The 17,600-nt window shown below is 40.5% G+C and overlaps 1 protein-coding gene and 1 pseudogene across 1 annotated transcript; one reads left to right on the top strand and one right to left on the bottom strand.

Moving 5' to 3' along the window:
• Positions 1 to 1,503: 1,503 nt before the first annotated feature.
• Positions 1,504 to 2,323, top strand: LOC138363976 (etoposide-induced protein 2.4 pseudogene; annotated as a pseudogene).
• A 13,309-nt stretch (positions 2,324 to 15,632) lies between these two features.
• Positions 15,633 to 17,132, bottom strand: LOC123760869 (piggyBac transposable element-derived protein 4-like). The gene has a single exon (XM_069323428.1). The coding sequence runs from the start codon at positions 17,130 to 17,132 to the stop codon at positions 15,633 to 15,635; it is 1,500 nt and encodes a 499-aa protein (XP_069179529.1).
• Positions 17,133 to 17,600: the final 468 nt, after the last annotated feature.

Here is a 17,600-nt window from a genome sequence, read left to right as displayed (position 1 = left end):
TGTATCATTTTCATACCTTTTCTCAGCTGCTCTTCTCACACTAACATACTCGTTCCTGGTTCTCTGTTATCTCTCTCTACTTTCTGGTGTTCTGTTATTTTGGAAGTTCCTCCACGCTTTTTTGTTCAGCTCCTTTGCTTTCATCCATTCCCTATTAAACCACGAATTCTTCGTTTGCTTCTCGTTTTTTTCCTGTCGGACCGGGATAAACCTGCTTACCGCCTCCTGACACTTTTGGGTGACAGTTCATCAATGTCTTGTACGGACTTAGCTCTGAGTTGTGTCCCATAGTATATCCCTTAGGAATTTATTCATCACATACTTTCCTTTTCGGTACGCCAGCCCTATGTTTCCCAGTTCTTTTTTGGGGAGATAATTCCTAGCTCAAGCAGGTACTCAAAGCTCAATACACTGTAATCCCTCATTCCCAAGGGGGCTTCCAACTTCCCTTCCCTTATATCCGACTCATTTTAGGGTAAATATCAGATCAAGCAAAGCTAGCTCATCCTCTCCTCTCTCATTCTTGTCGATCCCTTGACGTGTTGACTTGGAAAGTTTCTTGTTGCCATGTTCAGCAGCTTAGCTCTCCATGTGTCTGGTCCTCCATGTGGGTCTCTGTTCTCCCAATCTATCTTCCCATGATTCAAGTCTCCTGTGACTTGTAGTCTGGATCCATTCCTGCTTGCCACAGAAGATGTTCTCTATGTTGATGGTGGCCATGTTGATTCTATCATATTTCTGTCTGGGTCTTCTATCGTTCGGTGGGGGGTTATATATGACTACTACTATAATTTTCTGTCCTCCAGCTGCAATGGTGCCTGATATGTAATCACTGAAACCTTCACAGCTCTGATTAACCATCTCTTCAAAACTCCAACCTTTTCTTAACAGCAAAGCTACACCACCACCTCTTCTCCCTTCTCTCTCTTTCCTCACTACATAGAAGTCCTGTGAAAACACTGCATTTGTTATGGTTTTCGTTAGCTTTGTTTCTGTGAGTGCTATTATGTCTGGGTTTTCTTCTAGTGCCCATTCTCCGAGTTCACTTGTTTTATTTGTAATCCCATTTATGTTAGTGTACATTGCCTTGAAGCTATCTTCTGTTCATTTTCTTGTCCCCTTCTTGGTGAGTGTTCTACTGGTGGGGAAAGCTGTTCCCTGGGTGTGAAGATCTATGACGTGGTTTGCAGGGACTGAAAAGATTTTGGAGTGGGGGGTGGGGGTTCAAGGAAAGGGGGAACAGGTAGGGTATCGGGTAATGAGATAGGGGGGACATGGAGGATATTGTGTGAGGGAGGAGGGATAGAGAGGGTATGGGATGAAGGGGGAGGGGGGATGGGGGGAAAGGCGGGAGGGGGGACATGGTGGGTATGGGAGAGGGGTGTGTGTGTGTGTGTGTGTGTGTGTGTGTGTGAGAGAGATCCCTTGTAACGATTGGGAGTGTGAAGCTTTGACCAACTAGTAAATCTTTGAGTTCACACTTATCAACATTGTGTGATTAGAATGGGCCCAACAATTCAATGCATTGCATTTACATTGCAGTGTTGCATCCTCAACGGTGCTGTTTTCGGCCTCAGTGTAACATTCTTCCACTACATGCTGCTGCCGGGACTGAAGCAGGGGGCTGAGGCTCTTCCTGGATGAAGGGGGCCAGTGTGGCCGTTAGTGCTGCCCATCCTCACAACCATCTTCAACATATTGTGGGTCTTGCCACTCCTCGTGCTCTCCAGGATCATTAACACCATATGGTTCCAACACATAGCTCACAGTGTATATCGCCAGCGCCAAGGACGTCCTCACCTAATCAGCAGCATCAGTAAACTTGTAGCCGATTCTCATCTCCATCTTTGACCAGTTTCTTTTTGTCATACAGGCTAGCTTGATGAAGCTGGTGCCTCTGGTGGGTGTAGATTTGATCCTGAACGGTATTCACCTGTGTATGCTTAATGCTCTCTATGCCTTTGAGTACAGATGGTTCAACATGGGTTGGGAACTAATCAAGAGATTAAGTTTCATCGAGGAGAACTGGCTGTACTTCATAGGGTTTGGCCTTCCCCTGGCACTTATCACAATGTATCAATCTTCAATGTAGATTAGTGGATGTCTCTTTGCTTTGTCACTTCCTGTTTTCATCATCAGTGCCAACGAGGCTGATCCAGTGCTTAACACCAATGGTTGCCAAATGCATTTGTTTTCTTTGGTGGTTGGTGTGTCCAACCGCATCATCCAGACTCTAGTCACAAGATATCCTCTACCGACCCCCAGCAAGACTCCTCAGCCATCTCCTTATCGCTCTACTTCCTTTCTTCCCAGTAGACGTTAGAAAGATTTTTTTAATGAATGGGAATTGCTCCAGACATTTGAAGCTGTTTTATTGTCTGTGACTAAAGCAAAAGTTGCTTCAGCAAAGATGCAACAATATTTCATATTAATATTGCTTGGCCGGCAGTTGTTCTGTTGCATACTAAGAATTATTTTGACCACATGTTGATTGATGATGATTTAGAGATCCCATCTCTCTTCCCCAGAAGAGAAGCTACATGTATTAATCCATGGATTTTTTTATATCCACATAACATGGTCAAATAGGTCATCGACAGGGGTGGTTTCTTACACCCCCTTACTCACTCAACTGGAACTTGTTCCATCAGCTATGAGAGTTTGTTATTTGGCTGCCTCTCTTGCCATCTTGTGCAAGGGACTATAGTTAGCAATAGTATCTATGAGGAAAATAGGCGAGTGTATAGTAATTTTATGGTTTTATGATTGGCTTGTGAATTCCATGAGAAATATAAAACAAAAAATGTGAATGTACTTAAAATAGTAATATGGAGTGAGACATTGACAGTATGTGAAGAATTTGCAAGCTGATAAATGACTCATGAGTAAGTGGATGTAACGAAGCCAGACAGCTGAATGGACAGCGCTTCGGATTCACAGTCCTGAGGTTCCGGGTTCGATCCCCCGTTGGAGGCGGAAACAAATGGCAAGAGTTTCTATCGCCCCGATGCACCTGTTCACCTAGCAGTAAATAGGTACCTGGGAGTTAGACAGCTGCTACGGGCTGCTTCCTGGGGATGTATAACAAAAAAGGAGGCCTGGTCGAGGACGCTAAGCCCCGAAATAATAAATAAATAATAAATAAATGTTTATTTAGGTAAGGTACATACATAAAGAGATTTTACAAGGTTTGTTGGGTTAATAGATAGAGCCAGTACATACAATGCCTAAAGCCACTATTACGCAAAGCGTTTCGGGCAGGAAAAACATTAATGACTAAAGCTTAAAACTAATGGGTAAAAAGAATAAAATGTGTTGAGAACAAATAAAAATAGAGGTAAAAGAGGGGGGAACATGGTTGAAAAAGCAGCACAAATACAATTACAAATTATTACAGAAAATTACATTCAAACAGCGTTGTTTTGAAAAAAACAAAAACATACATGGGTTGACAACAGAGGGGTAAGGTAGGTTACAGGGAATTTATTAGGTAGTGCTTCGTTTTTATCTTAAACTGGTTGAGAGAGGTACTGTCTTTAACATGGTTGGGAAGATCATTCCACATTCCGGGTCCCTTGATTTGAAGAGCATTTCTAGTATGATTAAGTCGTACTCTAGGAATATCAAAACTATATTTATTTCTGGTGTGGTGCTCATGGGTTCTGTTACAACCTTCAATGAATCTTTTGAGGTCAGGATTGGCATCACAGTTCAGCATTTTATATATGTATAATACACATGAGAGAATGTGCAATGACTTAATATCTAACATATTCAGAGATTTGAGTAGGGGTACCGAGTGATGTCTGGGGCTAGAGTTGGATATTGTCCTAATAGCAGCTTTGTGTTGAGTAATTAGAGGACGTAAATGATTTTGGGTAGTAGAACCCCAAGCACAAATGCCATAGTTGAGATATGGATAGATGAGGGAGTAATAGAGAGTCACCAGGGCAGGGCGGGGTACATAATATCTGATCTTAGAAAGAATGCCAACAGTTTTTGAAACTTTTTTTGATATATTTAGAATGTGTCCCTGGAAATTCAGCTTGTGGTCGATGAGAACGCCAAGGAATTTGCCATCTAATTTGTTACAAATTTGGGTATTGTTTATTTTGAGATTTATATGATTAGAGGATTTATTGCCAAACAGAATATAAAACGTTTTGTCAGTGTTAAGGGTGAGTTTGTTGGCAGTTAGCCAAAGATGGACTTTCTCTAGCTCAGTATTTACTGTGGCATTTAGAGCAAGGGGGTCAGGACTGGAGTAAATGAAGGTTGTGTCGTCAGCAAATAGAATTGGTTTGAAGTGTTGGGAGGCATTTGGAAGGTCATTAATGTAGATGAGAAAGAGGAGAGGGCCAAATATGCTGCCCTGAGGAACACCAATGTTGATGGGTAGGGTGGGAGAAATTGTATTATTCACAGAAACATACTGGAGCCTGTCAGTAAGATAAGATTTGAGGTATTGCAGGGAGTGTCCTCTGACTCCATAATGATGTAATTTAAGAAGAAGGTTCTGGTGGTTGACAGTGTCAAAAGCCTTACGCAGGTCCACAAATAACCAAACAGGGAACTCCTTTTTATCAAGAGCTGCGTGAATCAAGGTAATCATACTAATAAGTGCATCGTTAGTGCTTTTTTTGGGTCTGAAGCCATATTGACAAGAGCTAAGTATATTGTGTTTGGCTATAAAAGAGTAAAGCTGCTTGTAGATTAGTTTTTCGAATATTTTTGACAAGTTAGGCAGGATTGATATAGGTCTGTAGTTGTTAACATCTGTGTGATCACCACATTTGTGGACAGGGGTTACTCTTGCTTTTTTTAGAATGTCTGGAAAGGTTTGGAGTTCAAGTGACTTGTTGAAGAGCAATGCAATAGCAGGGGCTAAAGATCTGGAGGCTTTTTTGTAAATTAAAGTTGGTATCTCCTCGAGGGCACTAGACTTGGTTTTAAGGGAAAGGATTATCTCATTGACATTAGTGGAATTAGTAGGCATTAGGTACAGAGACTGTGGATAGTTACCTGTAAGATAGTCATTAACATCAGTACTGGAAGATGGAATATCATTTGCAAGGGATGACCCAATGGAAGAGAAGAACCTATTGAACTCAATAGCAGAATCAGAGGCTGAATGCTGACCAACGTTATTGAACAGGAGTGTTGGTTTGTTATTTAAAATCTTCTTTGATCCCAATATTTGTGAAATTGAGCTCCAAGTTTTTTTTAATGTTGCTCTTTATTTGGGTAAATTTATCTTCATAGTATTTAGTTTTGGCTCGTCTAATTATTTTAGATAGCAATAACGAGTAATTCTTTGAGAATTCTTTGGAGACGGTTCCTAACCTATACTTCTTCTCAAGGTCGTGTTTTTTATTAATGGATTTAAGTATTCCCTTTGTAAGCCAAGGATTGTTAAGCCTTTTGTTTGTGACTTATTTTGTAAGCATAGGACAGTGGGTGTTATAAAGGCTAAGAGTTGTTTGTAGAAAAGATTGCACTGCTAGGTTGATGTCCCCTATGTTACCTAACTCGGACTCCCAGTTGACATTATCAGCAGCAGTTATAAAATTGTTTAAAGCAGTTTCATTGTGCAGCCTAAAGCTTAACTCCCTTGACTCAAGAGGTGGTTTGATAATGTTTGTTAAGAGAAATGTGGGGTAATGGTCTGTAGTGCTATCGGTGATTATACCTGAAGTAAGCGGAGAGGTTATGTTGGTCCAGATGTGATCTAGAGTCGTAGCAGTACTATCAGTGATTCTAGTTGGTCTAGTGATTAAGGGTATGAGGAAGCAGGAATTCATACAGCTGAGGAAGCTAACAGCAGTAGGGTGTTCAGGCTCGCAGAGGTCAATATTAAAGTCCCCTGCGATAATTAGATGGTTTTTGTTCAGTCTGTTATCTAGTATTAGATTTCTAAGGTTTGAATTGAATTCAGACACATCAGTGTTAGGAATTCTATAGACTGCACCCACAGACAGGACAGACTCGGCACCCTTGACTCTGAAACTGGCAAAGATATACTCCCCACAGCAGTCTCTAGTTCTAATTATTTTTAAGCATGTTAGTTCTTGGTGGTAGTAAAGAGCAGTACCACCACCTCTCTGCATTTGACGACAGTTTTGAATTGCCGGGTAGTTAGGCATGTTAAAGAGTTGAGTAGTATCCTCTTTCAACAACGTTTCAGTAAGTATAATAAAAGAGAATTTGTTGTCAATAGTTTCAATCAAGGCACTAACATCATCGAAGTGTTTACCTAGGGATCTAACGTTCAAGTTGATTACAGAGATATTGTGATTATCTGTTAATACATTGTTTACATCATGTGCTGTAAAATATCTGCAATTTTGATCATTGAAGTGATGATTGTCATAGATAGTGGATAAGAGGTTTAGTTCTGGGTCTATACTTGTCTGCATAAAAAGGCTGATTGAAGGAAAACAAGGCAAGAATGGCAAATTACAAAATAGAAAACAAAGAAAAAAGTAGAATAAAAATTCTTAAGTAATATAAACTTAATGGTAATTTTAAGTAAAAAGAAAAAAAAACTTAATGGGAACTAGGAATGTAAAAAATTAACTAGAATAATTAATAACAATAGATGACCAAAAAAGTAAAAAAGCAATTATGAAATCAATAAAATGAAAAGCTTGCTTACGATACTATTATAAGTACACTATAGTTGAATACTAAAGTTACACTAAAACAAACTGAGGTAGTTTAAATAGAGATACACTCAGGAACACTGGATAATGAAGTTAATACTAGAGGACACAGGCAAAGCCAGTGTACTATGGAACATGGGAGTAAAAAGAAAAAAAGACAATAATAAAGATGACAATCTTATTATTTTTTTTTTAAATAAAGTTAAAACCTTTTGAAAGGAAAGGCAGAGCTAAAGTACACAAAGGTAGTTAAATGAGATTATAATTTGAATTCAGGCTATACAGCAGACATCCCACAGTCACTGAGGAAAGAATTAAGGTGAGCTTCTGTGGTTATTGAATAGGTTTTTCCAGTATCAGTCCTCCTAGCTATAATTTTACCATCTCGCACAAAACAGTGTTTAATTGTCGGGGAATTTTTGCAGAAGCCACGCAGTTTAAAAAAGAGATTTTGCCTGAACCTGGTCAGACATTCATTCACATAAACAGTGGATTTACTAGCGACTGCAGATGAGATAAGATCAGACTTGCGGAAGCAGCTATCTAGTTTTAAACGAGTTCTCCTGTTATTAAAATATTGGGACATTGGTTAATTTGGGCTGACTTGATCAAATTGCGTTCATCAAAACTCCTGCACTTAGCAATATGTTTTGACTCTCCATCCAATTAATATTATGATTATATAAACTGACATGTATCTTGAGGCTTATATGATTAAATCATATAAGCCTCAAGATACATGTCAGTTTATTTTAATCATAATATTAATTGGATGGAGAGTCAAAACATATTGCTAAGTGCAGGGGTTTTGATGAACGCAATTTGATCAAGTCTTCCCAAATTAACTAATGTCCCAATATTTTTTGTTAGCATTGACCAGTACAAACTAGACCCATATTTATATATTGTAGTTACAAATTGTAACTACCTACTTAGCGATGAAGGCAGGCTCGTGATTCGTCGATCTTCACCTGACCACAGTAAAGCGTGGCAACGACAAAGGGTGACAGGGGGGGGGGGATCAGTTATATATAATTTTTCTCTAAGTGCTTCACTCCTACGGGCTCACCATACCCCGTGCTACATGGACACTTTGTTCTGAGTAGCTAAATCTGAAACAACAACATGCTTCACTCTTAGAATGTCAGCTCCACTCCCATCCTGGCGTTTTATACCAGGAAGAGACGAAGGCCTTCTTTAGTGATGTGAATTGGCGATCAGAGCACTATCCAGATAGAAAGTTTTCTTCCATCGGCACTAACCTAATGAAAGGGGTGTCAGCTGAATGAATTGGGCTCTTTCTTCACTCCTAGAGCCAGTTAAACATCACCATGCTCCACCGAATCAAGGTTCGGTTCTGAGGAACCTACACCAAGGCCGAGATTCTGGCCCTCTTGACGGCATACTCTGATGCTGCTTCCATCGACGTCATCATGGAGGAAAATGGACTCCAGATTCTGTTCATCAGTGCTGTAACACTCCAAGGCCTGTTCAATCCCACAACAATCGCAGTATTAGAGCCAGAAAACCTGATCCTCGTACCACCCCACCACTATGACGCGGTAAGAAGTACATTCGTCTACCAAGTGAGCGCTCTTATCGCGGAAAGAACGATAGCCTATATCATCCACAGCAACACCCTTCAGAACCATTCACTGACTACCGTTTCAGCAAACCTCATCCAAAAAGAATGGAAACCTGAGACCCACCCTCAAGTCTCCAGCAGAGGCCACTTTCGCGGCTGGCAACGGCCTCAAATGTTTTAGCGTGGCCTGCACACCCAATCATATCTCCAAGGAACAATACTGCCGCCTATGTCAATACTTTAGGTGTTACCAATGCACTCACTACGTCCAGAAATGCAACAGCCAGGTCAGAGATGCAGTATCTTTGCACGAAACCAAGTAGTAGATATCCGTTAGTCCCGTGGGGTTATTGAAATGTGCCCTGGGTGTCTGCTTGGGGGCAATGTCTGCTGTGGCTGTTAAGTCCAACCCAAGAACGGCATCCCAACTACACCGAGAGCAGATAAACGCTGAAACGGTTGCGTCCGTCAGTGGTCGAGTAAGTAATTATCAATAGAAGGCACCAAACTGTGAAGGCTATGTAGCACCATCAAATGTGCCGGATATTCAGAGGGCGCTAAATATCACCAAAGATGCCAATACGAGAACAAAAATGCATAAGGCGAACGATATCAAAAGTATCCGAGTTGTCAAGAATTCTATCGAGGGACAAGCGACCGTGGGGGATGGTCGGAAAACAAGACACACGCTCGTACTGGAAGTCAGGACATTCAACAAGGATATGTATGACCGTAGGAGGGACAATGCAATTTGGGCAATAAGGAGCAGGGCGGCGCTCCATTAAGTGAACATGAGTTAAACGGGGATGGCCAATACTTAACCTAGCCAGAGCCGTTTCCCACCGCCGGTTACGGTGGCTGGAGGAAGGCCACTGGGACACACGACTCTTAAGAGTACGCAGTTTGTTACCAATTGTGGGAACCGACCTGTGAGATTTATATTTATTTAATTTATATGAATTTATATTTACGTTAATTTACATACTTCGATAGCAATTTGTATAATGATAAGTGGACTGTATTTCTGCAATAATCTCATAATCTCACAAATCGATCCTCTACACATTAGGGGGGTTTATATTAATTAAATTTATATATATGCAGCCAATCAAACTACAGTATTAACTACACATTATTAAACATTGAAGAGGTTCCTTATCTTATTTGTACAGCAGGCCTTAGTCCACCAGGTATAACCAGGATGTAGACACCACATTTTCCCTCTTTGAGGTAGCTTCCATCACCCTGGTAACTGATGTACAAAGCATGCTTCCTCGTCTTGACCTGTCAAAAGGGCGCTAGCTGTAAAGCCAGAATCCTATATATGACAGGTATATCAGAGAAAACACTGTACATGGAACAATGAAGACCTGGCTTAATTACCTTTAGTATGAGGCTATCTCGTGCTCTAACTGGGTCACCCTATATACACTGACATTAATGGCCATAAATGAAAGATAAATGGGTTTCGGAAGAACACTTAACTTGATTTGTTGACAGCGTGTTGATAATGGTACACCTTTGGTTTCCATAACACTTCGTCCAAGTAAAATTAACAGGAGCCGAATTGCTCCCTGCGCCTCTGGTCTAAGTATAAACAACAATGGCTGCCCCTCCTTCCTCACTCCTGACGCCTGGCTTACATTGTCCAGATGACAGAAAGTGATAGAAGGGTCACATTTACTCTACTTCAATATTGATAATTAAGTTAATTTATATGAGATGTTTTTATGATGGTAAAGTCCAAAGACTAATGTATTTAAGAATAATTCCCAGCAGAATAGCTGGTGAATTTATAATAGTATGTGGTGATGATATCCCGTTTTCTATAGACGGTAATTCCACTACAAGTTACGTTTTCTATGGGTAACTTGTTTATACAATACAGCAGCAATTATTATCTGTCTGTATGATATTAATAAACACTTTCGCGCTCCCTGGGAATAGGCTGACCGTAAGCCCTAAGTGGGCCGTTCGTGTCGGCCTACTGCGCGTCAGCACTAAAATGTTTATAATCTTTTCGGGGTGGGGAGCTTAATTTTGGCGGTATGTATTTAAATTTGGTATCATTGTGTTCGCGAGAGAATGCTCTAGAGGAATATATATATAATATGTCACCAAAGACAACATGAGAACCACACCGAATAACAAACTGTGGCGTTCGTTAGCGGTGAGCGTAAAACCGGGCATCAATGTTTACGATGTTTTTATGTTTGCAAACCCCAGAATTGTTATTCGTGGTTTATTTTGGTATCATTGTGACCGCAATAAAATTCCCTACACGGACATATAAATATACACAATAAATAATGGTGTCGCCCCACCCACAGGAATGTGGGAAGTCGGCTTAGGGTTACCCGCTCCAGCGCGCCCAGCTGCACATGCGCTCAACCACAACTGAAAAGTTTATACTCTCCTCATGTCTGTGACCCTCATTTTCGATGTACGTGTTTTTTTTTTGGTATCACTGTGTAGCTAATGAAATGTTCTATAAGAACATATGTATAACATTTCACCAAAGCTAACATTACGCGACCAGCAACCAAAGAACTGCGTGCTTTGTTTCGCGCTCACGCTAAACTCCGCAAAACTCTCCCTATATGTTGCTACTCTGATTGTGTTTATCAAGTCAAAACTTGTTGCATATGGTTTTGTTTGGTATCACAGTGATCGCAATAAAATTGCCTACACAGACATATGCATAAAAGTGGGTTACACGTGCGCGCCTTACCCCCAAACACCCCCAAACACGTCGATGCCTTACCTTGTCGGAAAATCCGACACCATTTAATATATCATACAGATAATAGCTGTATTACCAACAAGTTACCCATAGAAAACGTAACTTGTAGTGGAATTACCGTCTATAGAAAACGGGATATTATCACCACATACTATTATAATTCACCAGCTATTCTGCTGGGAATTATTCTTAAATACATTAGTCTTTGGACTTTACCATCATAAAAACATCTTATATAAATTAACTTAATTATCAATATTAAAGTAGAGTAAATGTGACCCTTCTATCACTTTCTGAAATCTGGACAAAGTAGGCCAGGCGTCAGAGTGAGGAAGGAGGCAGCCATTGTTGTGTCACCTCCGAGACGTGTGGAGCAAATTTGGCTCCTATCATTCTGGACAATGTCGGCCAGACGTCAATAGAATGGAGTGTTAGATGCAGCCATTGTTTATATTGAGACCAGAGGCTCACACAGGAGCAAATTCGGCTCCTGTTAATTTTACTTGGACGTAGTGTTATGGAAACCAGAAGTGTACCATTGTCAACACGCTGTCTACAAATTCAAGTTAAGTGTCTATCCGAAACCCGTTTATCATTCATTTATGGCCATTAATGTCAGGATATAGGGTGACCCGGTTAGATCGCGAAATCGCCTCAAACTAAAGGTAATTAAGCCAGGTCTTTAATGTTCCATGTACTGTATAGTGTTTTCTCTGATATAACTTGTCATATATAGGATTCTGGCTTCACAGCTAGCGCCCTTTTGACAGGTCAAGACGAGGATGCAAGATTTTGTGCACCAGTTACTGGGTGATATGGAAGCTACCTCAAAGAGGATAATTTGGTGTCTACACCCTAGTTATACCTGGTGGACTAACCTGCTGTACTATAAGATAAGGAACCTCTTCAATGTATGTAGCTATTACTGTAGTTTGATTGGCTGCATATATATTAATTTAATAACCCCCCCCTAATGTGTAGAGGATCGATTTGTGAGATTAAGAGATTATTGCAGAAATACAGTCCACTTATCATTATACAAATTGCTATCGAAGTATATAAATTAACGTAAATATAAATTCATATAAATTAAATAAATATAAATCTCACAGGTCGGTTCCCACATTATTTGGTCCTTCGAAACCGAATTAATTGGACCTTCGGAACCGGATGACGGATTATTTGATCCTTTGAACCCACATTTGGTCATCTTAGTACCGGATGAACCAGTTAACCAGTGGATTCATTAAATATACTAGTGCAGTGTTATTTAAACAAAGCCAGCAGTCAAGACGGCAGCCTAGCCTCGAGGGAGCTCAGGAGCCTCCCTCAGCCGAGTTCAGCTTCGTCAGCGGTTTCATGCACACCCACAGATATTTGGTGGCGTGTTATTTCGTGAAATGACAGCGCTAATATAGAAGCCAGCCTAATTAGTGACTGTGTCGCGAGATTGTTCGCGGATTTCGTGGTGTTACATTTCGCGAGAGATTATCCACGAATTTTGTGGACTTTATTTCGCGAGGTCACTAATAACATTTAATACTTCTAGATAATATTAGAAGTTTCATAGAGGCTAATTAAGAGGCTATTAACAATAATTGTGTATATTATTTCTCCAAAATAGAGAATTATTTAATATATATTGCACTAGTGATCACAGTATAATATTTACTAATTGCCAACCCACAACAGGGTAGGATATTACCATTGACTAGTTGAACTATTATTGTTCATCCTAGTCCCATTATTACTATAGTCAGTTGTACTATATTGAACAACCTAACACCATTAATGAATGGTCCAGACCCTATTTTGGGTGTAATTTTTATCAACTCGAATTGAGTTGTATATATAATAATTTACTTATGATCATTACACCTTTGAGTGATTAATTAGTGTCTCTACCATCCTAGGGTGATATAGAAGAGCTAACCTAAAGGTACTTCCAGTGACACTGGTTTATCACTCAAATCATTAGTGTGTATGATTGTATATATATAATGTGTATTAATTTTAAGTGCTAACCTCTAGCAGAGGTAGGATTACAGCCTAGTGAGTTCAGAATTTACCCTAGGCTACCATCAGTGCTTGTTCAGTATTATGAGCAGCCCAAGTACAAGCCCCACAAGGCTTCACCAACTAGCCAGTATGGATAATGCAGGGAGAATGAAAAGAACCCTTGCAGGTCTTAAAGGCCATTTAACAAGACAGATCAAGAAATGTGAAGATTTGTCACAACAATCAACAGTTGATTATGCTGACCTGGAAAGCTATTATCAAGCAGCTGCAGGTAAATTTGAGCAAATCAAATGCCAAATGGCTGTCCTTGTGGGGACAGACTATTGCCATCGATTCATCGGTAGCCCTACTAAATATCAGGGTATAACCATGTTAAACTCTGCAGGAGGTAAATTACTCTCAGGCCCAGTATCAAGCCTGAGGAGACCTATGCCTGCAGATAAACAATACCAGTAGAAATCTAAATTTGTCAGCTGATTATATTTCTCCAGTAGCATTATACTAAGGAGATTACAGTTGACTATACCAACAGAGGTTGATGTTAGTATCATCATTTGAAGCTGAAGATGAGTTCATGAGGCCTCAGTGGCAAATCAGTGAACAGTAGCCTAAAACAGCTACAAGTCACTGCGACCAATGTCACTGAACCCACTGCAGTCTCAGAACCATACTTTACTTTAATGATGAGCTATTCAATCTTCTGAATCAATTAACTAAATTAAACCCCAATAAATTTGATGACTGATTTGATACATTTATTATTTAATCAAGATGTATTCCATGGGCCTCAGTGTTTATATACCAGTGACCAGTTACCTGAAGAAACTTCAAGTTATATCTAATGTCACTGATCTCACTGCAGTCCCTGAATCATACTTGACTGTAGTACTTGATCACATTCAGTCTTCTGGGTTAAATAATATGTAATAGGCTTGAATATTAGCCTTTCAAGAGTTGACAGGGAAATGAAATCGCATTAGACTTCTAACCCCTGCAACTCTAGTACGGGACATCCGTCCTGTACGAACAGACACACAAATGTGTGATTACTAACTACTAACATCAAATTAATCTAATAATTCGAAGGAGGAGTATCGGTGTTCGTCTGTTCTAATTAGGACTTCGACCCGTGAGCAGCCCCCTGGGGAATTATGTCGGAAAATCCGACACCATTTAATATATCATACAGATAATAGCTGTATTACCAACAAGTTACCCATAGAAAACGTAACTTGTAGTGGAATTACCGTCTATAGAAAACGGGATATTATCACCACATACTATTATAATTCACCAGCTATTCTGCTGGGAATTATTCTTAAATACATTAGTCTTTGGACTTTACCATCATAAAAACATCTTATATAAATTAACTTAATTATCAATATTAAAGTAGAGTAAATGTGACCCTTCTATCACTTTCTGAAATCTGGACAAAGTAGGCCAGGCGTCAGAGTGAGGAAGGAGGCAGCCATTGTTGTGTCACCTCCGAGACGTGTGGAGCAAATTTGGCTCCTATCATTCTGGACAATGTCGGCCAGACGTCAATAGAATGGAGTGTTAGATGCAGCCATTGTTTATATTGAGACCAGAGGCTCACACAGGAGCAAATTCGGCTCCTGTTAATTTTACTTGGACGTAGTGTTATGGAAACCAGAAGTGTACCATTGTCAACACGCTGTCTACAAATTCAAGTTAAGTGTCTATCCGAAACCCGTTTATCATTCATTTATGGCCATTAATGTCAGGATATAGGGTGACCCGGTTAGATCGCGAAATCGCCTCAAACTAAAGGTAATTAAGCCAGGTCTTTAATGTTCCATGTACTGTATAGTGTTTTCTCTGATATAACTTGTCATATATAGGATTCTGGCTTCACAGCTAGCGCCCTTTTGACAGGTCAAGACGAGGATGCAAGATTTTGTGCACCAGTTACTGGGTGATATGGAAGCTACCTCAAAGAGGATAATTTGGTGTCTACACCCTAGTTATACCTGGTGGACTAACCTGCTGTACTATAAGATAAGGAACCTCTTCAATGTATGTAGCTATTACTGTAGTTTGATTGGCTGCATATATATTAATTTAATAACCCCCCCCTAATGTGTAGAGGATCGATTTGTGAGATTAAGAGATTATTGCAGAAATACAGTCCACTTATCATTATACAAATTGCTATCGAAGTATATAAATTAACGTAAATATAAATTCATATAAATTAAATAAATATAAATCTCACAGGTCGGTTCCCACATACCTGCCCAAATACCCGTTTCCACACCCGCTACACCCAATACACCCGACAAACAAAAATATTGTTCCAATGGACGTTTTTGTGCTACATTGTTCATTTTGGTGTCAAAATACTCGCAATAAGATGCACTATGTAGACATACCAATCTGAGCACTAAGAACCGGAATATATATAGAGCTACCCACAGCAAAGTATGAAGAAGTAATAACCTCAAAATGTATAATATAAATTATGTGTACTTACCCACGATGTGATGAAGGAAGGTCAACAAGTTGAGCATTTGATTATCCACTCCACCGGCTTCAGGAAAATGTCCCTGAAGTTGCTCAACAGATGTTACGTTAGGTGGAGTGGAAGCTTGCAGAGGAGTTATTTCTTTGCTTTCCAAAATATCCTCTTGCGGTGATATTTTGTGTAGCATGGTGTGGCACATAGAGCAACTCCACATGTCCTGCACTGATACATAGAGTCTTTTCTAATTCCCGACTTCATACAAACTCGGCACCGTTTCCGTTTAGCAATTTTCACTAATGCATGAGTCAACTTCCTGTTTAGCCTGTCCTCTGAATCAACAACGCGTGGGTTTTTCACAGGTGGAGGAGTAGCTTCAGCTTGAGGTGCAGGCGTTTCAGTTTCAGGTTCAGTGTCTGATGAGGATGAGGCATGTGGTTGGCGTGGAAGACGATGAAATAAAGGACGCCTCGCTCCAGATGGGCCAGGTGTTGCCAAATCATGAGAAGGATCCTGGTAATCATCAGCATGTGGGAGAGGGCTTTCAGTAGCAGGCCACTCATCCATGTCCCACCTCAACAGGGCCCATATTGCTACTTCATGAAACTGGAGTAGGGTCAGTTTCTTGGCATCAGTTGTGTACATCTTGTACATCACATAGGCATTGTGTATAGCCATCTGAAGGAAGTAAAATGTGATCTTCTTAGTCCACTTATGCGACTTCCTGGTGAACCTGTAATATTTGACCATTTGGTCGAAGTGATCAACTCCCTTCATGTTGTTGTTGTAGTCGCAAATGGCTGTTGGTTTGTTTACAGTTACAATCTGAACAGATGATGTTCCGTCACGTTTCTTCACTCTCTTCCTTCTCTGTACTTCCTGTGTGTCAGCATTATGGCAGTTTGTGATCACTGACACCACTCTCTTGTCTTTCCAAAGGATAACAAAAGTGTTATCCTTGCGCCTGAAAATAGTCTGATCAACAGCGAATTTACCTTTGGCAAGTTGTTGCAGCTCTTTAGGGGCACCACGCTGCAATCTGAGTGTTCCACAAGTGTACACACCATTTTCCCTTAGCAATTCTGTGAGATGGACAGAGTTATAATAATTGTCCATATAAAGATGATAACCTTTGTTCAACAAGGGTCGCATAAGGCCCATCACTGTCTCAACTGTTGTCTTGCCCACTCCAGCATAAACCTCGAAATCAATAATATAACCAGTCCCTGCCTCAGCAAGCATGTACAACTTTACCCCATACTTATCAGGCTTATTGGGGTTGTAAACCTTGAAGGATAGACGACCACGCCACGACATTGTACCTTCATCCAAACTGAGTGCTTGATTGGGGACGTAGTAAGAGCCAAATTTGTTGGTCAAATAGGTAATGATGGTGCTGAGTGTTATCATGCGGTTCTTGTTGTTGGGTGGAATTGCAAACTGGTTATAAGTATGAAAAAACTGGGCAATATGTTGGAATCGTTTTGCAGTCATGAACACATTGAAGGTCCTCATATGCCACAACCGGCTTGTTTGCCAGTACATGCGCATTGTTGGGAGTCGTGCAATACCCATCAAGATTGATAAAGCCAAATACCTTGCCATTTCCTTCGCAGATACCTCCTTCCACAACCTCATAGTGCGCCTGGAAGCATTCTGAATAAACTGCCTGGCATACCTCTTAGTTTCCACTGTAATGAACTCAATTAGGGCACGGGTCAGAAATAATTGAACAAATTGCAGGGGGGTAATTGGCACTGGGACAGTTATGCCTGGTGTGGCACTGAAACTGCCTACAATAGGTGGTGTATTGTCAGTTGACCAGGCAGCATCGGGATTAGGCTGTTAAAGACGTCCTGCACGCCTCCTTACAGGTGCCTTGGGGCGGCCCACATCCGCTGCCTCATCCTCAATCCCCTCGCTACTCTCCTCACTCGATGATGAATCAAACTCATCAGACGACGCTGTCCCCTCATTATCACTACTGAAATCACTCTGACGCTCTTCCCCTTCAGCATCTGCCTCCACATCTGACAAACGATCCAACAAATCAGGAATTTTACTAGGGGTAAGCTTCACATTGCTGAACCTTTTGTACAGCTCACT

This window comes from Procambarus clarkii, chromosome 12 (assembly GCF_040958095.1).
Source record: "Procambarus clarkii isolate CNS0578487 chromosome 12, FALCON_Pclarkii_2.0, whole genome shotgun sequence".
NCBI classification, from domain to species: Eukaryota; Metazoa; Arthropoda; class Malacostraca; order Decapoda; family Cambaridae; genus Procambarus; species Procambarus clarkii.
Note: the sequence above shows the minus strand (reverse complement) of the source record. Positions and strands in the feature narration are given on the sequence as shown.